Genomic DNA, 20,948 nt, shown 5'->3' on the forward strand with positions numbered 1-20,948 from the left:
TCTGTGTTGTGAATCTACAAAAGAAAGAAGGGAGATGATATACTATGTGCAGCATTTCCCAAAGCGATTTGAACATGGGACACTTATTTTGACCCAAGGTCAGAAGGGGTCAACGTTATACGAAACAAATTAACATTGAGAAAGGCTGCTTCAGTTGAAAACCTGAATCCTTTTGCAAGGCGGTAACCTTACATAGCTACAGTTTACCCAACCATAAAATTTGGGGACTGACCTAGGTGATCTCAAAGGCTCTTTCTAGATGATTCTTACTATAAAATCCTTAGAGGCATCTCTAAGGGCAGAATTTCAGACTAAGAGAAGAGGTATAGAGATATTTGGAGCTTCTCCAATCACAACGACAAGTTTCCCACCTCCTTTTTGCCTATACAAAGGGCATTTCTGCTTATCTTGTGTGTTGGAAACTTTTGGGACTTGATAAGATGGAAGCTGGGTGGGGCAGCCTTCAGAACTCAGTGACTGGGGATACTGCTGTGCTTCCCTGACCAGAATACAATTTTATTCTCATCCTCTGTAAACAGCGAATACAGGAAAAACACAGATGTTTTAAAACACACTGTTGCAAGGAGATTGAAAGTACTGTGCACTATTGTGGGGGGTGTGTATGTGGGGTAAAGAAACTCTATACATTGAGCATTTGAATTGATTCCAAAAGTCTGGATTCACAAAATAGTACATAGTGTTTTCTCTAGTTTGAAGTGTTTCCTTGGTTTCATGACTTCCTTATAGAGGGAGTGGATCATTCCAACAAAGCATTGGGAGGATGGGGAATATGTATCGTTTGGAGAAACTTAAATTCAATTTTCTGCTCAGTGACTTTCCAGAGTGCTTATTCGGTAAGGCCTTGTATAGAGTTGTCTTTTCTATTTTGTTTTTATTCCCAATCCTCCTTTAAAAAATGAAGCACAAGCCCAGTTGTACATTTTGTGAATCTAGCAGGGGCCTGTTTGTGAACGTTGCCAGTGATGAACTGTTCTTATCCTGGCCTCAACTGACGCAGAATAGTATGGAGTGAAGAGCAAGCTCAGTTTGACTTGTTTTCGTGGATCATCTTAGACTTAACCTTTCTGTCAGGGATCCCCAGGGCTTTTCAGCCTCTGTTCTATATATAGAAAGACATGTGGTCAAGGGGTACCTGTTAGTTCAGGGAGTTTCAGAATCTCCCTTTCAAAGGTCCATTTCTTCCATGAAGTTTACTCCTAACTTCTACACACTTCTTTGCCCTTTTCTTCCTTTGGGGTGCCATTATGCCTTTTAATTATCTTTCCTATTTCTGATATTTTACTGCATTACACCTAGATTATTCATGATTGTCACACCACAAGACTGGCACAGGTTATTGGAATCAGGCACAACTAAGCCTACTTTCTAACTCCAGCTCTTACTAGCTGTGTAAACTTGGGCATGTATTTAATAACCACAATGCTCAGAAACCTCATTTATAATTGAAAAATAGTTGTACCCACCTCGTCAGGTTTTGGAGAGGATTAAGTGAGGTAATATAAGGGAAGTACATTTGTACCACACCTGGCACTACGTAAATATCCCATAAATAGAGCTTATTGCTATCATTGCTTTTGGATTATGGGAGGCATATCAATTTTCTGAATTAAACTAATAACACGTAGGTGATTCTGACACTGATTGTAACAGAGTTCAAAATAACACTCCCTCTGTCCAATTCACTCACTCTCTGTGCTTTTTGCCTTAGTGTGTCCATCATGCCTGAGTTGTATTTATCTCACTGTGCTTCCTCTCCTTCTTTGTATTTGCCTGGTGGAGTGATAAGCACAAAATTGGTATTCAATAAATAATTGTTGATTACTAAATAGATTGATATAGAATATGCTAAGAATGAGAAGCCAAGTGCTTCCCTTGGCTCTGGAGAACACGTGGTCTTTGGGGTACAGTGTACAGTAGAGAGTCATCCTTTATGGTCCATGGGGTCCTTGATTGCCAGACCTGTCAGAAGAGGCTAGACACCATTTATAGATTTGAAGAAAAGGCACTGAAAAGGACCTCAGCTTCCTGCATGTGAAACCCAACCCACTCTTGCTCCGGTCAAACATCAGTGAACATAACAATCAGTTGGGGAGATTTTGTAGCATGCAGATTCCCAGGCTGGGCCTGGGGTTACCCCCAGAGGTTCTGACTCTGTAGGCCTGATGGGGCCTGGGAATCTGCACATTCTGTAAGTGCCAAGGGGATTCTAATGGCCCTGGTTTTCTGACCACTTTCTTAGAAACACCTCATCAGAGAAACACCTCCATCAGAGGCACCCCTTCTGGCCCTTTCTCTGGTAAGGCTGAGTTTCCTCAGAATCCCAGGATGCAAATTAGTCATGATAAAACTTTAAATCAGTAGTTACCCCCTCCTTAAAGCATCAGGACATTTTGCTGGGTACAGCCTACGTACTCAGTCTCAGTGTCCTCTGGGTACCCCCTCCATGGCCTCATTCCCCTTGCCCTGCCCCTCTGTGGAATGGTTGATGTGCCCTTGGGGTTCTGATTGCAGGGGCCTGGCAGGGCAGTGATGTGCTTGGCTTCCCACTCCCTGGGCCCTGCTGGTCCCTGAATGGGAAACAGCTGTCTGCCCCCGCCGCCTACCCCACTCTGTTTACGCTGGTTACACAAAATGCATGCTGTTCTGCAAGCCAGATCCCAGCTCTCCCAGTTCTATGGCCTCTGAAGCACGTCATAATTGGGTTTTAATCACGTTGGACAAACAGCTGCTGTAGGCCAGGGCCACCCCTTAGGGCACAGTCTTGCTTTCAGACCATCACTTTTGGGTTCAAAGCCTGATTGTGTGTCCCCAGTGGGGACAGTGGGGCGGATGGGAAGTATCTGCTGCAGTCAGGGGCCCACAATGCTGGGCAGTGTGTCTAAGAGCGCCCAGGTGGACACATGGAAGCCAAAGTTCGAAGCCGGTACTCAGGCATCCCCATCACCGAGGAGCTTGTTAGAAATATAAAATCCCAGACTTCCCCTCAGAACTTGGGGCTTAGCTCTCCAGATGTTTCTGATATGTGCTCCAGTTTGAGAATCTTTGCTTCTAGAGTATTTGAAGTTAATCCAGCCATTGAGTTAGGCTAGAAACACTTTTCTGGAGAAAGGAAAACTGCTGAGGGCCTAGCAGAGGTTGGTTTCCTCTAGCGTTCCAAGAAATGGGAGCTTGGCAGTTTGCTACGACCAGGGGGCTGGGAGAATAAGAGTCCCTAGGAGGGTGATGAGGGTCTTAGACAGAGTCTGGAAGACTGGGAGGAACAGCCATGGGTTCCAGAGCCCACGTTTGTACCACGTGGGCCTTGGAACTGAATGGGGAGTGACAGGGAAATAAGGCTGTGTGTTCAGAGCCCAGGCAGCAGTCTTCCGGTCAGAGGGCAGCTTCCGAGAGGGGAGGCCGAGAAGTGGGCCCCACATTCCTACTCACAAGTCAGACATGCCAAGATGGGTTAGTCACACTCAATCTGGAGAACACAGCCTACCAATGCTACATTTCCTGGGTCAAAAATGGTCTGTTTTTACTCCAAGCTCCCCTGGCATATAGCTATTACTCCCTGTAATAGTTACTTTAGTTAGAAAGGGGAGAAGGTAAAGGATCTTTCAAATTAAAAGATTTGCCTCTCATTCTTCCTCTAGGGGAGTGAGTGGGTTTTTTGTTTAACAAATACCTGGTTTGCGTATGAAAGGTGAGGCCTCCAAGGCTTGGCATGAAAGGAAACTAATTGTTCTTCATTAAGAAAAAGAATGAAAATTTTGCTGTAGGTGAGACCTGAATAGAAAGCTGAAAGGCAGGGCTGTGGAAGGGGGGAAGATCGTGATTTTTATGAGAATAGAAAGTAAAAAATAAGAATACAGGATTGGATTCCAGGAATTTGCAGAAAGTTGGGACAGGCATCAGACCTCTCATTTAACATGAGGTAATGTGTATAAATCTACCGTATATAGATCTCCAAGGATGGTTCAGCAGAAATGTGGGTTACCTTCCATTTTACCTTAAGTATAAGCTCCCAAGGGGCTGGGGCCTCACTTCCTGGCTTCATTCCTCACCAAGAACATGATACTAGTCCTTGCCTAGAGAAAGCTCTAATGGGATACTACTGTTCATGGGAATGACAATACAGAACATAATTCAAGGAGTGGCACAAGGAAGTATATGGTTAATTGCTGGATAAATGCAAACTATACCAAGAGTATATGTTATAAAAGGGTAAAGCCCAACTCAAAGTTGTGCATTCAAAGGAGGCCTTGCTCAGTGCTTTACAGAGTGCAGGAGGGGTATATGCAGATGGGTAGAAAATGGCTAATTCCAGAGATGATTTGTGACCCCCCCAGGAGTTATAGAAGAGGCACAGAGCTGGGGAGAAAGGGGCTAATCAATTCATTAACAAATGTCCTCAATCCACAGGGACCAGCAAATGTAATAATTAATCAATCAAATAATTACTGTACTCATCAAATGCCAGGCACTGTGGCAGGAACTAGAGATTCAGAGATGAAGTTGAGACAGAAATGCATACTTGCTCTCAAGGAGTAGGAAGTGACCAACAGTGTGAATGCATGAACTCGAAGACAGGGTGATACCCTGCTCAAGAGAGGCCCACCTGGGACACAGTGGAGACCGGAAGGGAGATGAGCTAAATCAAAAGGAGAGAGGGAGGAACCAGGGCCATTCTCTGGAAAGGGCATTCAGAAAGAGAAACCACTTTCTAGGCAGGTGGGGGAGGAAAGCTAGCTTATGAGGTATGAGATGGGAAGGGCAAGAGACCAGGCTGGGGTTGGGGGTTTGGGGGGAGGGTATAGCAGACCCAGTGGGCCTTCTGGGAGCTTGGATTTCACAGAGCAGCGGGAGGGAGCCTTCGAAGAGTATTACCAGGGAGAGAGGTAAGGGAAGTTGGGAAGAGCAGTGGAGAGTCAGATTACAGGCATGAAGTGGCCGCTTACTGCTTAGGACAGCTCTCCCTACTTCCTTTCCAGGGAGGGCTCTGGCAGCCCGTGCATCTTGCCGAAGCCCTTGAGTGAGGTGCATTTTATGATTGTCATTGCACTAGGTCAGCCCTCAAAGAATTGTGAAGGAGGCAGCATTATGCTTGGAACTGCCTTCCTACTCCCATTTCTCTCACTCCCTGCCTTTTCCATTTGCTGCCCATGTTCCCCCTAGGATCTCTGGAGAGAAAAGCCCATCTGATTAAGGTTGCCAGATTTAGCAAATAAAAATATAGGACTCCCACACATTTTTTTTTTTTTTTTTTTTTAGTTTAAGTATACATGGAACATACACTAAGCACATATTTATTATATATCTGAAATTCAAATTGGACCGGTTGCTCTGTCTTTTATCTGCAACCCTACCTCTGATATATCAGGTAATCTCATTTCAGGGTTTAGAGGTCCATCTTATCTGCCTGCCCAATGTCCCTTTCCCATAAGGAGGTACTGAGACACTGAAAGGTCAAGTGGTTTATTTGCCAAACTCACACAGTCAGGCCGGAACAGAGCTGTGACTTCCAGACGAGCTAGATGTCTACTTGACGACCTGTCCTCCGCACCTTATTAGAATGAATCAGTTAGAAGTGTCAGCCTTCCCAGAGGTATCTGCATTTTTGAAAGAAGGCCTGAGGGCAAAAACTCCAAGAGTATGAATCTCTAGGAATGTAAATTCTGGTTCTATAGTAGATGTGAGGGAGGCATTCTGGTCCTGGAGCCTTTTTGGAATTCAGCTAATGCCTCTCACAGTCTGCTCTGGTGACCAGCGGAGCCCTTGTGGCCTCTGATCCATCAAATAAACATATGAAGAATTTGGCCCTGGACAGCAACCCCTTCCATTGGGACAATACCCTGCACTTTTTGGAGCACATTCTCAGACATCATTTCGCTTAATCTTACAATTTAAGGTCTTTAAGATTGTAAATGATATTTACGTACTTTACATGTCTCCAATTTGGTTTCTGCCACCAAACAAACAAGAAAAGTTTCCACAAACACTGAATTACATATCAGCTTTTTATAAACACTCTGTAGTCAAATTTTCATTCTTTTCTTTTCTCCCCCCTGCCCCTTCATTTTTTAAAACGCCCTTGCTTCCCCTCAGTTTGGTCCTGTTTAGCACACATCTGCTGCAGCATTTCTGCTGTGCAGGAGAGGAGGCTGGGTTCTCAAATCCAGAGACTGGAAGAGCTGGGAGTGCCCTTGGGTGCAGCCAGGTCGAGCTGGTGCTCACAGGTGTGGGGTCTGTGAGCTTCCCCACCCCTCCCTCACTCCACTCTTTCCTTGGGATCCTTCATCCTGCTTCTTCCCTGCTCTGGAGCAATGCTCTCAAGAGTCTTGAGAACCATGGCTTGCCCACTCAAGAAACTTTGTCATAGTTTCTTTTGCTTCACAATATTAGTCTAGTAAACTCTAGGCTTGATCCAGGTTTGTAACTGTCTATTTGGCAGATGAGAAAAAGAAAGATCAGGTTTCTGAATGTCCCAAGCCAGGCAATATGTGACAGGCCACGCTGTCCTCGGCTCTTCAGTTCCTACCCAGTTTGGGTTTTGCTGTGACCTGTCCTTAGCAGCTTCTCTCCTCACACCTGGCCTGCGAGGATCATGGCATTTGTATTGTTATCTTCCTGTATACAGCAAGCCACTGCAGTTGTTAGGCCTGACACTTTCATGCCTATTTTCCTGCAACTGTATGTGGCCATGATTTTCTCACCGTTCATTTCCATTTCTTTTTTAGAATCTTTCCATGTTAATTTTTTGAGTTGTGTGTGCTCTCCAGCCCCCACAAAGGGTTTCCAGAGGGCACGACAGGCTTTACTCCACAGACAAGCACCTCCTTTGATGTCTTGGAAACCAGTAGTGCTGGTGCACCAGCATGCAAGTGCCCTGGATATAGGTCCCTGTGCACCCTGAGCAGTCTTTGATATGCGCTCCCTCCTTCAACCGATGCTGACTGTGGGAAGAAATGAGAAAGTGTGACGTGAGGTCAGAGCAAGAGTGCTTCACTGTGGGTGGAAGAGTGTCAACCAGGCTTCTTGGGGGAGGCTTCTTTCCCCTGCATGGGAATTCAGTGCTCTGCTGGCAAATTATCAGTAATGTGATCCACAGCCAGTCTTTTTCATTTTAAATAATTTATTACTATGACATATCTTTTATTTGATAATGAGTATGGAATTATTATATGTTCTAGTCCTGCAGAAACTAAGAGAACGTGCCTTTTGTATACAGTCATCACTTAACTGCCTTCCTTGCCTCAAGGAGGGTGGGTTGGGTGGGTGGGGGCCTGGCCTCAGCACACTAGGCAAAGAGGATGTTTTGCCCCAGCCCAAGAGTTCCATTTGCTGCAGGCAGGACTGGGGAGACAGGTGCACTCATAGGACCAGCATGATGGCTTCCCAGCTCTTCCTGACTCAGGACTTTAGAGGCGTTTCATTATTTCATGGAAAGTGTTGCAAGCCCTACATCTCCTTACCCGTCCATGTCAATTCCAAGACGTAGTTACATGCTAAATGACGTTTTGATTATCTGTCATTTCAGATTATCTGCCCTAGAGTCATCCGTGTATACAGAGACATACGCAAGCACACTTCTCTTTCTGGGCACACCTAGTATCTATTCAGCTGAATTGCCCACCATTCCCTGTTGTGGGTTGTATGTGCCATGTTTCCATAATTCTCAAGTCTCTTTCCCAGTTTTGCCTGTTTCCTCTTGCTGTCACATGCCTGGTGGGCTCTTCTTCCTCCTTCCTGTAATGAAGATGCTCCCAGGTCCCTATCAGAAAAGCATCCCATGCCTGGCTCTGTCCTCCGGCTTTCTCAGTCATCCATAAAACATATTTTGTGAGCCATGTTTAACACCCAGCTGCATTCAGCTTAGCATTTTCTTATTTACTCCATATTATTTGTCACATATTTTGATGTACGGGTCTCTCCTTGCTTATCTACTCCTTTTATACTGACATTTAGTACCATGCTACACTCACTGCAGACACTATGCAGTGTTTTCCCATTGATATGAATGGTAGGCTGAATATAGAGCAAAACAGTGGAAGATTCTACCCTTTCCTTTACCTGAAACTTTAGCTTAGCTCTTGCCTTTATTCATAACAGAATGAGAAGGAGCCTGGGCCCTATGAAGTAGCTCTTTAAACAGGTATCAGGGACATCTGGAAGCTCTGCTGCAGGTGTGCTGGGTCACTGGCCGAAGCTACACGGCCCTTGGGATGTGAGGGAGACACACGCTTGTGATGGTCATATTCCCTTTACAGCATCCCTTAGTGAGGTGATTTATTGCAAGGCCTTACTATTGCTGCTTAGATATGTGGACTCTAGCTGTGGCTCCTCCCTCCTCCCCAGCCAATGGGGTGCGGGATGGGCTGGATGGGAACTGTCTTCCTAGACCCTTCCTGAATGCAGATGAGCAAAGCAACCCCATTCATGACTCATGCGCTAACTCTCATTGTCTGCTCCTTTGGAAAACACACACACCCAGGCAGACCCACGCATACACCTGCTACACCTTAATAACATGATGCCTGGAGCTGACAGTTGTTGTGGCATGCGGGAGCCACACACAGACAGATGTGATGAAGATGAACTGATCCCATTTTTAAGAGAATAAAATAAGCTCTTTAAAACTAATAATCGGGCTCTCTCTCAGGCTGATACACACTCAACTGTCGCTTTGAAGGATGAGACCCTGATGTGACTTCTCAGCAATAAATGATTTTCTTAAGATCTTAAAAAAACAAAACAAAACAAAACAAAAACACCCAGCCTTCTTGTTGCTTCTTTCCAAAGAATTAAGTATTACAGAGTAGACAGCTGGGACCTGGGAAGGACTGCTCCTAGAGAGCCTGAAATTCTCATCTTCATCTTAACATCTTAAGCATCTTAAACGGTTTAGGCATGTGAATGAACCACAGAAATTGTGCTGCCTGAAGTGGGAATCAGGGTGAGGAGGCCACCAGGGAAGCAGCAGACATCCCCCTTAAACAGAAAGTCTAATCCCTTTTCTCTACTTCCCTCAACCCCAGGGGATGGGCAGGCTGATGTGCAGATATGGAAGGAAGGAGATTGACTCAGGAGGTCCAGGCAAAAGCTGGCGCTGCTGCTACGGCACTGGTTATCAGCCCACACTGGCTGCTTGAGCATCTACCGGACTCCCAGCTATTGTAACAGGTGATACAGAGAATGGGGGACAGAGTTCTGCCCTTATGAATCTTCACTCTCTTGGGAGCCTAGTCCTATACTGTGCAAAATGAGTTGCCAGCATTGGAGGTAACACGAAGGCTGAGGCAAATGTGCAGTATTATGGGGTGTCCAGACTGCCTGAGACTGTAACAAGGGATTGAGGACCAAGGTGTAGCATCCAGATAAGTGGAGATCTGAGATAAGAGGTAGAACTGAATAAGCATTCCTTCCTCCCTCGTATGGTTTTGAAGGGTATTTGTGTGTAGTAAGCACACTGTAAACACTTACTGAATGAACAGGCGGATGGCTGAAGGAGGGACTCAGACTTGGTGTTTGCTAGACATCCAGGAATGACAGAGAGGTGTTTAAACCTCCTTAGGAAAGGCAGGTGGAGAATAATCATAATAACATGTGACTACTGATAGTGGCAGGAGTGGAGACCAGGAAAAGGTCTTTCTGACCTTTTGGGGGCAAATTGTCTTCTTGATCCATATTGCTCTCTTATTTTATTTTATTTATTTACTGTTTATTTTTTCTCAGAGAAGGAGACCTGTGTTGGTAGTGGAATTCCTTCCATGGGTTTTCATGGTTCAGGGTCATAGCACTCTGATGTGTGTACACTACTGCCTGTGAGGCTTTTCACCTCTGTTGTCTCATTACTCCATTTGACAAGGTCAGTATGGGAGATATATAATTTCCATTTTCACAGGCTTAGACCCTGAGTCACAGACACGTACTGACTTGTCCAGGTTCTCACAGCCAGTGAGCAGCAAGTCTTTTGGCTCAAATCCCAGTGCATGACTGCTACCCAGCACCACACCTGCCCTTGCTAGACCAGCAGAGGCATGATGCTCCCTCACAAAGGCTCCATGCTTGACAGCACTCCTCTTTGCCAAAGGAGTCTGCTAAGCCGAGGATGGCCCATGTTTGACTCTCTTTATGCAGTGGGTTAAGAAAACTGATCAATGTCAGCTCTCCTCAGATCTGGGCTGTTTTCCTATTCCCTAGGACTGACTCATCCTTATTGTAATGATATTTTACTTCTTAAAATATACTTCTTTGTCTTGGGCCAGGTTTCACTAGCTGGAGTAAAGGAATTGTCTCTGGCTCTACTGGACAGTGTCCAGGCATCCGAAGTAATGAGAGGGAGTTGGGAATGAAGAAATAGCCCAACTCTCACATTCTCAATTCCCAAACCTGCCAAGGGTTTCGTAAAATTTTTAAATGTATTTTTAGAACATAAAATGCATCTAATTCAGTGGCACTCGATTCTGGCTGTACATTAAGAATAACCTGGGGAGCTTTAGAAAATGCCCATGCCGGGCCTCACTGTGCCCAGGGACTGAGTTTCAATTGGTAGCGTATAGGTCCTGAGCATTAAATGCTTTTGAACAGCTTGCAAGTGATTCTAATGTGTAGCCAGGATTTGGAACCTTGGATTTAGTCCATCCTTTATATAAAAATAAGGAAACTAATACCTAGAGTGTTTAAGCTTATTGCCTTATATTAGCTATCTATTTCTGCATAAAAATTATCTCAATTCAGTAGCTTAAAATAATAAACACTTATTACCTCTCAGATCTTCTGTGGGTCAGGACTCTAGAAGTAGCCTATCTGCATCTGATGGCTTAATGGAGCTGTTGGATCCTCATCCAAGAGCCATCCAAGGTGGCTCATTTGCACGCCTGACAAATTAGTGCTGCCTCTTGTCAGGACACCTCAGTTCCTAACCGTGTGGACCTCTCCATGGGGCTGCTTGAGTGTCCTCACAACATGGCAGCTGGCTTTTCTTAAAGTGAGTGGTTCAAAGAGGAAGCCACAATACCTTTATGACCCAGCCTTGGAAAGCACACACCTCACCTCTGCCACAATCTGTTCATTAGAAATGAACCACTGAAGCCGTTCCATACTGATGGGGAGGGGATATAGCCATCATCTTTTGCAAGGAAGAATATCAAAGAATTTGTGTTTTAGAACCACATGTAACTACATCTAGTGCCAGAGCTACAAGTCCCTCAACTACTAATCCAGTGCCCCATCAACTAGTCTCATCGATTGATTCTAAATAAGGAAATCCCCATAAAATATTTAAGGTTCCATCAATTACCTCCTTCCAGTGAATAGGTTGGTTCTTTAAAATATCAGCACCCAGAGAAGGGCCCCTCACCTGTCAGGCATGCGTGTGACCATCTCATCCCTGGCGTGATTCACTTCGACTTACTGCCTCTTTTCAGCCATTAGAGTCCTCTGGAGGATCGGATTACCTTGCCAGTGGAAAAATATGAGCTCCCTGTGTGATATACCATAACTGCAACAGCACATCATATAATTTTCCCCGAAGGCTTGTTGCAGCCTATGTCGAGTCATTTGTATTTATGACAGCTCGGCCGTGATTTAGCGCGACCTCACTTTGACGAAAGCCATTTAAAGCTCATAAATATGGGTGATGTGCTGCCTCCCTGGCCTAGATTTTTAAGGAGAGACTGAGATTTGCATTGCCATTCAACTTCCATTGTTCAGAAAAAGAAAAAGAAAGAAAAGAGTGAGGGAGTGGGCAAAAGGGAGGGAAAAAGTCAGAGAGGGATGAAGAAAGACCGAGAGAGGTGAGAACTTGCTGGTGCCCGGGACTGTGGAGTCGTCTCCCGGCTCTCCGCTCCAGCCTGTCCCTGGGCAGCCTGGGGGATGTGAAGGGCACCAGCTCAGAGGGAGTGCTGATGAAGCACACAGGAGTGACTAGGTCACCAGACTTTGTGAGCCATTTACTTCCTCTTTTAGAAGCATTGTTAAATCACAACGAAATTACAGTAAATTGTCGATTTTTATTGGAACAAGAAAGCCCTGTAGCTTCACTCCTCACCACATTGCTCTCTGGGGACAGCTTGACTACCAGGTGGAGCAGGTGACTACCTGGTTGTAGGATCTGAAGGGCATCAGCCTGGGACTCTCCCCAAACAGTATCTCACAGCGACCCACAGGGAATCTGAAATTCTGTCATTTTAAGAGCCAACTTTTTGGTTGGAGGCCTGCAGAGGCTACAGATTCCTAAAAGGAAATGGTCTTCAGCTTATCAATTAACATGTGGATTATGGGAATTAGGCCCCCAATTGTGGGGGTGCCCACCAGGTGACAGAGACAGGACACGGGACACGGGGGAGAAGTTGGAAGGAGAGACCACAAAATAGACATTTACCCAATTTTGTGAGTGGGCATTGGTCTGACTACCCTGCCTATTTGTTGCCCTCATTTCCCATCTGCATCAGGGAACCATTAGAGGGTAGACCCTCATCTCTCTTGGTTTTCCATTGTTTAGTCAAAACCACTGAAGATGCTGAAGTCATCAGCCATGGCCTTGGAGCTGGTGGGGACCCTGGAGAACCTCCTAGTGCAACCCCTTTGTTCTGCACACGAGGAAACGAGGGTCCACACGCCGTGGGCCAGGAGACTGACCGCAGCATGGTTCCTCAGCCCAGAGCTGCTGTCACACCTGCAGAAGGCCCTGGTGAGCTCTCCTTTCCTTAGCTGGCTCACTTCTTTTATTCAGAAGTGTCTGCATATCAGGGATTTGGGAAGGAGTGTGGTGGGAGGGCAACTCTCTAGGCACTCATGAAATGTGAAGAACGAAGGGGCTTCTGACAACACTGAGGGCCAAATTCATCCCACAGACATCTCTTTTTTGACCCACACTGTGCTTTACCAAAATTTGCAAACATTTGAAAATAAAGAGATTCCTCATATGCACAGACAAACACGTCCACACCAGTTTTAGAGTTTTGGCTTCTGGAAACAGTTGGCTGGAGTGGAGTGGGGCAGCTTTGGTCCTTCAGTCACTGCAGTTCCCCAAGTGACCCTCCACACCCACATTTCTTGTTCGAATTTGCAGCTGTCTCGTTTGACAGGTGGGAAAACTGAGTCTCAGAGGGAGAAGCGGCTCATTCAGGGAAGCACAGAGGAGGTTAGTGGCAGCGCAGGGGCTGGAATGCCGTTCTCCTGATACCCATTGTTCAAGGTCCTACTTGAAAACCCTGCCTCTCAGCCGCCCGCAGCCTCCGTTGCCACACACTTCTCGACCACACGCTTCTCCCACGTGGTTCTGTGCAGATCACAGAGGCGCCAGCCGGAGGGCGAGCCCTCCAAGGCCGTGCACGTGGAGGCGGTGGACGGGGGCCTCGTGGGCACAGGGAGGATTCGCTGTTCACCCATCCTGGTACCTCCCCCTCCCCCGTTCACCCAGGCACGCAGGAGGACTGGGAAACAGCCCCAGTTTGCACATGGAGAGGCCGCGTGCGTCCTCACTGACTGCAGTCCATACCTGCAGCGACAGTTCGTCTTGGCAGTCACCATTATCAGAGATCCCACAGCAGAGAGAGGATAGTTTTCCATGAGTTGTCTCCAGTTTGGTCCTGCTGACCTCTCAAGTCCACAAACTTTTTTTGTCTTTGATCCAGATTCTTATTTATTCTTTTTCCAAAGGTTTAATTTGCGCTCCTATTGTATTTTTTTCCGCTGTGTGTGTGTTGGGGGGGTGGGGGTTGGGAGTTCTGTTCTTTGACTTACAGTACACCTATTTGCAATAAGGGAATTTATTTTCTCACTCAAATAAATTAGCTGTTAATTAAAGCTTTTTGATGTAGTGCAGAAAGAGGGTGTATTTGATATCAGCAGCTGTGTGCTTTTCGATTTCTTGTTTGTCTGAGTTGTGTCAGGAATATCAGCCTTCACCCCCAAAATATAGCCCCTCCCTCTCTTTGCTGGGTCTGTCCTCCGTTCTCCTCTCTCCTTCCCCTCCCCCATTCTCTCTCATTCATATCCTCTCTCTCCCCTGTCTCTGCCTCTGTCTGCCCCCGGTCCCCCCCCACCACACACACACACATTAGGCCACTGCTGCGTTGTTTCGACATCAATTGGAGAGTCTCTTTCTGCTTCCTGCTTTCTTATCCAGCGCGTTGTGCTCCTGGAGGCCCCCCGTGGAGATGTGTGGACCTTGAGTCCATGTGGGAGAGAATAAACTGAGAGTTTTGCAGTTTGCTCAGGTGTGGACGTTTAGTAAGGCCAGAGCTGGGATTTGAAGTCAAGTAGATCTGCTCCAAAACCCTCCACTCGTCATGCGATGAGGGAAGAGAAATCGTGGGCTTTGCCTTGTAGGCTCTTACCATCCACCTGGAGGGGCAGGTAAAAACCTGACTCAGTTGACCAGTACAACAAGGCAGCATATGCTGAGTGTCCCCTTAAGGATGATCAGTAATTGAAGTCTACAAGTTTAGAAGAGGAGGTTGCTGGAGGGTCTTGATGGCTGGGGAAGCAGTGCAAGATGCACGGAAGCTTCCAGAAGGAGACAATCAGGAGTGGCTGCGTGGAGGGCTGAGGTTGTCATAGGGGGCTGGTGGAAAAGCAGCCGTAGGCAAAGTTTGCTTTCCAACATGATGTAACATTCACACCCATGCCTGGGGCCAGGAAAGAGATTAGTTTTGTGGAGAGAAGGGTCTCGATATGAATCGGTGACCAATAAAGTTTGATCATGTGAGCGAGAGTTTTTTCTGAATGGTAGAAAAGAGTTACAAGTGGCTATTCTCTTTTACTGTTGGGCAATTGACAGATAGTGATTAAAGAAAAGACAAAAATCCACAAATAATCCATTTTCTTTTAAACTCAGAGCGGAGGAGGTTTCATTGAGTGTGGTTATCACACTAGATGGTGCTACTTCTAACTATGTTGGTTTTCCCACCCACAGTGAAATAGCCTCCTTGGACCATGGTTCTGCAGGGGCCTGGGATGTCTCCAGGAGTCTCAGGCAGCCATCCAGCCTCTTTTTATTTTTACTCTCCTCATTACCCTTGGCCCCTTCAGAACTGCCTGATTGCAGCCATTTATTCACACAGAACTTTCCAGGAAGCAGGAAGCTTCACACTTCATCTCATTAACCTACATGGGCACCCGTGAGCTGAATTCCCACTCAACGCACCAAGATATTCTGCTCGATGTTCTTCAGCAGTCAGTCTCTTGTCTCTGGGTGATTAATTTCCCTGTTGGTTTGCACAGTGCATTGAATTTGGAGGAAGACTGCAGCTGGGGGTCTGCAGAGCCATAGGTCCCCATAGGGATGGCCCGTTTCATACACCCAGTGCTGCCAGGGCATGGCATGCTCTGCCCCGATGCTCTGGGGACTGCTTCCTCTAAGGCTTGTTCCAGGCAAGGCTAGCCCCCTAACCACTGCTTTCTCATTTATCTGTATTCATCCAGGAGCCCAGCTAATTAATTACCATCTACACTCTATACTCAAGGGGGAAATCTGCTTGGGGGAGAGTTGGGGCAGGGGGAACATTTAGAAATTCAATCAAGATCTTCAGGTTGCATGGCCCGCTGTTGGCAGCAATACTTCCTCCCGGGGTAAATGAGAACAGAGAATCTGCTTTGTGCAAAGCTGAGTCTGCATTTGGCTTTCCTGTGTCCCCAGTGCCTAGCAGAGGGGATGCCTGGAGGTGCCTGAGAACAGGAGTCTCCCTGAGCCTCCACCTGGAAACTCAGCTCCTCAGGTTCAGAATTTACATGAACACATTCTTGCCTGTTGCCTTGGGAGGGCTTAACCCTTAATCTGCTGCAGTCTCTTTTGAGATGATTCAGGGAGTGAGCACAATGGTTTTCAACCTTGGCTATGCTTCCCAACTACCTGTGGAACTTTTTAAAAAATTCAGAAGCCCAGTCCTGTTCCTTCAGTTTTTAAAAATTTAATGCTCTCAAAGCATCTTTTTAAAAATTGAGATATAGTTCACATTCTATAAATTCATTATTTTAAAGTATACAGTTCATTGGTTTTTAGTGTATTACAAAGTTGTGCAACCATCGCCACCATCTAATTTCAGAACATTTTCATCACCCCAAAAAGGAACCCATACTCATTAGAAGTCATTCCCCATTTCCCCTCCCCGTCCCCAGCTCTAAGACACCTTTAATCTACTTTCTGTCTCTCTGGATTTGCCTATTGAGGACATTTCCTATAAACAAAATCATACAATATGCGCTCGGCCCCATTCTGAACCTTGTGAACTGAAATATCAGAGCCTTATATGTTAAACATTTCCTTTTAAAAACAGTCTCAGGTGATTAGGTACAGCCAGGGTTTGAGTGCCCTGGGCATGAAGTGGTGAAGCACCCTGCCCAAGGGCCCCCTTTGCTCCAGCACACAGTAAGTGCTCAGGAAATGTTTGTTGAATGACCAAGTACACATTCTAGAGGAATCTCTCATAGCCTAGTGTGATCAGGATGTTTGCCTCCCAAAATATTGATTAGTCCTAACTTCTCCACTTAGCTGTTTCATCAATACTGTCTGGAAATCTCAGTCAAAATCCACTGTAGTCTCTACTTTCCCAAATCAATAAATTGAATGAGTCTCAATGACTGTTACCATCCCCCCACCTTATGTAGAACTTTTCCACATGCAGCTGTGGCTGGGAGCTCATGAAATGTGCTGTCCTTTCCAGAGAACTCTATAATGACAGGGGTAGTCCTTGTCAGTCAAAGGAACTTAACTGAAATGGTCATACTGGGCTCTCATGCATGTATCAGAACCAAAGCTAGACTGACATTGGAAAGAGGGGATAAAACATAGCCTGTAGCAGATGTTAGAGTTGGGAGCAAGGGTGGGTGGGGTGGGGGGGTTAAGAACAGGCATAACACCACAGTGGTCCCAATCTACATGATGGCTGTAGGGTCTGCTCAATAGTCCAAGTCCTCCTGCTTTCCCACTTCTAAGGCCTCCTGTTTCCCAAAGGAGCCAGCCCCAGCCAGAGGCCACTCAGGCCATGCCTGTTCACCTAGTGCCTTACACAGTGCTGCCATGGTGCCTGCCCAGTCATTTATCACACTAGCATCTCCATCCTGCACTCTGTGCCTTCCCAGATAAGAGCTCTGAGCTAAGTCATCCACAGCCATCTCTCAGTGGGTACACAGGGCCATTGGCTGAAAGTCCAAACCTGGCCTGCACTTATGTGACAAAGTGGAAATGGCTTGATGCAAACCCATCTCCAGTGCTGGGAACACAAAGCAGAGCCCTCCTGATTGCAGAGCAGAGAGATATTCATGCCTTGCTTTGCTCAACAAGTCCTTATTTCGCCCCTACAATGTGCCAGGCACTGTTGAGATAGAGGAGTGAATGAAACAAATCTCTGCGCTTTGGGAGTTTACACTGAAGTAGGATGGGACAGGGGTTAGAAGAGAGACAGACAATAAATGAGTTAAGAAATACATAATAAAATGTCACAGAGCATAAATGTACAAAGAAGGATAAAACGTGTCAGAGGATGGAAAGCGATGGAAAAGTTGCTGATATGGAGAGAGTAGCCTGGGAAGGCCTCTCTGATGCATATCATGGCCTGCATAAAGTTAGGGAGAGAGCTGGCAGGCATCCCAGGGAAGAGAATTCCAGGCAGAGAAAACAGCAAGTGCAAAAGCCTTAGTCCTCAACCCTGGCTAAACATAATAATCACCCTGGCAAATCTAAAAAACCTCTCTACGGTCAGACCTCACCATGGGGTGTGTGTGTGTGTGTGTGTGTGTGTGTGTGTGTGTGTGTAAAACACTAGGCTATTCTGTAGTACATCTGACAAGAATTGCAAGCTGACTGTGTAAAAGGAACATGGAGCCATGGCAGCTGGAGATGGGTGGGCCAGAGGTCCAGGGGATGAGAGGATAAGTGTAGAGGGCCTTGAAGGCCACAGTAAGGATTGCAGATGTTATTAGAAATGATGGAAAGCCACCAGAGAGTATAGGAGCAGGGGTTGCAGTGAGCATCATAAGTGCTCTGTGACAGATCAGCGCGCGTGCATCTGATGCATGGACGTATCGACAAAGGCTGGGAAGCAGCATTCAGAGAAGCTGTCTTTGCTCGTATCAATGTACAGATAGTTAATCCATGTTCAGTTACGTGTCTAGAAAAGACGTGTATACCCACGTTATGGGCTAGAAATTGCAAAACTAGAAAGCCTCTGAACTCACCACATTCTAATTTTTCCCCTGGCATTTCAGATGAAGAAGATAAATCTATCCCTAGGTGCAAGAACAGGGAGGACTTCCAACTGTCTCATTTCTTCCTCAAGAGGTGGTTTAAAAATGCAAACACGAAGAAACAGATGAGAAGAGTTGCAGATTACATTATTTCTGACAATACGTAATCTCCGCTTGTTTGAGCATGGTCATTAGGAAGCCTTCTGATTATTCTGGCAGCTCTGGTTTCTAACTCCCTGTGGACAGAAAGAGGCATGAAGAGAATTACATTTCTCCAAGGATGGGGCTAAAGGTCGTTTTGTGCATTGGACAGCTGGCTCGAGTCATACTGAAGTGCCATGGTCCCAAGTGTTACTAACAGAATAGCTGATAGCCCTGTTGTCAGTTTCTTTACGCTCACTATCTATTACAAATTATGCTGAAATTGTGGATTCTCAAAAATCAGGGAAGAAAATCTCTACCTTCTCTCCCCAATGTCCCATGTTTATTGTGAGTCCCTGGTAGCGCAGTGTTGTAAAGGCCGGGTGGATACAACACACTATGTCCTGAATGGATGCCTGTGCCAGAGCCACCCTGATCTGCTCCTGGGAGGCCGAGATTGGCACTTGGTCCCATGTGCCCCTGGTGTCAACATATTAGTAAATTACCTCTGGACATTTTAAGTAGAGTGTTGTCCTTGTAATGCCAGTGCCCAAAAGACAGATACCCACAAGTCCCCACTTCCCAGCCACTGTTCCATTCTCAGATACCACAATTCCATAAAAATAGCAGTGAACTGAGAGTCGGAGACTTGGGTTTTAAGCCTGGGCCTATCACATACTAGCATCGTGGTGCTGAGCAGGTGATTAACCTTTCAGAGCTTTACTTCACTAATCTGTAAAAAGAGAAGATTCGATTTGAATATAGTCTAATGTTTTTTCCAGCAGTGTGTCTGTGGTCGTTTGCCTGTTTGGCAAGGTGCTGAAGTGTGGGTAAACAGAGAGATGAGGCAGGTACTGAGATATCTGGGTTCTCCCCATGCCGCGTGGCTGCAGTACGTCAGTTATGGCCTCCCGAGGTGGAGCTGAGCCAGAGGTGGTGAAGGCCACGGAGAAGAGCATGCATCAGTGGGATCAGAGACAGGAGTTCAGGTCTCAGCTCAGTCACTTTCTAACCAGGCGGTCTTGGGCAAATGACTTAACGTCAATGAATCTTCAGAATGGAATTGCTGATGCCCATTCAGAAAAATTGTTGTGAGAAACAAATGAGATTTGTCTGACACACCCAGCAAACGTGAGAGCTTATTAGATAAAGGTTAATTATTACCATCAGTGTCCCACTCTGTACTGGGTAATTATTTGTTATTTATACCTTTGGAGTTTGGTTATCTTCCAACATGACATAGGACTCAGCAAAGGAAAGATTAGTTCTCTTAGTATTGGGTTCTATTGTAAATGTTTCTAAATTGCCCCCCGCCCCCGCAGGTCAATTTCCGTCCCACTTAGCTCTCAGCTCCCAAACTTGATCATTCTTGGTGTGAAGGACTGCACAAATTCATACACAAATTGGCTCTGGGATGTTCCTTTATCCCCTAAATCAGTGGTGAAAACTATAGCCATGTAAACCATTAATACATGTATATCATGTATTAACTCATGAAATATCACGGAATTTGCATCCCAGGCACCCACTGGGGTCTAAAAGAATGCATGCAACTCCCAAAGGACTCTTTCCCATGTGGGGAGATTGGAATCTTCCCTAACTCAAGGGGGCTACTCCCATGCAGTATTGCCATGCACCCAGGTCATGTGTACAAACCACTTGCCCCACTCCTCCTTACGCCCTGTTCTTCTGCTTTCTGCGGCTCCTTGAGAATGGTTCAGAAGTTTTGGTGGGAATGCAGCACCTCTGGGCAGCCTCACTGACCATGTTAAAATGCAATCACAGATATGTTCATGCAGAACTCTTTGTGTCTTTCATTCACTCTTCGGCAGACACTTGTTACAGGTCTGCTGTGTCTGAGGACTGTGCGTGGCCCTGGAGACAGATGAAAGGTTACCCAAGGTACAGCGCTGCCCTCAATAAGCTCCCAATCTCCTGTCAAAGACACCCGATCAACCCCAGAGCAGCTATGGAGGGGTGTCCTGAAGGGCACTACACAACAGCTGCCCGTAGGGGCTTCAGTCTGGCTGATAGAGCAAGGCTCATACACTCAGCATCATTGTCAATGTCATCATCGTCATCATCTGAGAGTCAGAGGAATTATATCCCCTGTCAACCCAGAAGCTATCAGAAGGACAAGGCATGCTAAGTACCAGATGAGTGTTAAAGATAGAACATGGTAGGACGGTTCAGAGAAGGGAGGTCCGGGAAACTTCTTGAAAGTCTTCCTTTGGATCTTAGTGATGTTCATAATCTGGACAGCCAGAGAGAAGTGGGATATCAGGCTTTACTCAGGCAGAATTTATAGATAGAGGACAAGATCTGGGCTGGGATTTCACTGCTTTTAGGGAGACAGCTCCGAGAGTTACCGGAGCTGGTGTGTAGGAAGGAGTGTCTAGACTATTAAAGGCCCAGAACATCTTGACTCCGTAGCTCCTCCTACTGTACTTCTTTAGCCTTGTGTTCTTTCCTTTCTCAGCTGTGCAGCACTTGGGGTAACTTTGTCTCATCTTCTCTCCTGGCCTCTTCTCTCTTCCTCTCTTTCTTTCCTTCCTACCACAAGCGCCTGCCAGGCACATACTGTGCTTCCTTTGTCTGGGTCTCAGTGTCTTCTT

The 20,948-nt window shown here is 46.2% G+C and overlaps 1 protein-coding gene across 2 annotated transcripts in view; it reads left to right on the top strand.

Annotated features, from left to right (window-relative positions):
• The window catches only part of SETBP1 (SET binding protein 1), a 376,922-nt gene that overhangs the window by 152,557 nt on the left and 203,417 nt on the right, over positions 1-20,948 (top strand). The window contains exons 1-2 of one of the 2 annotated variants that reach the window (XM_036823198.1): positions 9,054-9,183; positions 12,506-12,694. The exons of the other annotated variant lie outside the window; for it this stretch is intronic. Of the exons in view, the coding sequence (XP_036679093.1) occupies positions 12,521-12,694 (174 nt within the window). The 5' untranslated portion in view covers positions 9,054-9,183; positions 12,506-12,520. Of the gene's footprint in view, positions 1-9,053; positions 9,184-12,505; positions 12,695-20,948 lie in introns of those variants that run through there. 2 annotated transcript variants of the gene reach the window in all.

The sequence above is a fragment of the Balaenoptera musculus genome, chromosome 14 (assembly GCF_009873245.2).
Source record: "Balaenoptera musculus isolate JJ_BM4_2016_0621 chromosome 14, mBalMus1.pri.v3, whole genome shotgun sequence".
Taxonomy (NCBI): Eukaryota; Metazoa; Chordata; class Mammalia; order Artiodactyla; family Balaenopteridae; genus Balaenoptera; species Balaenoptera musculus.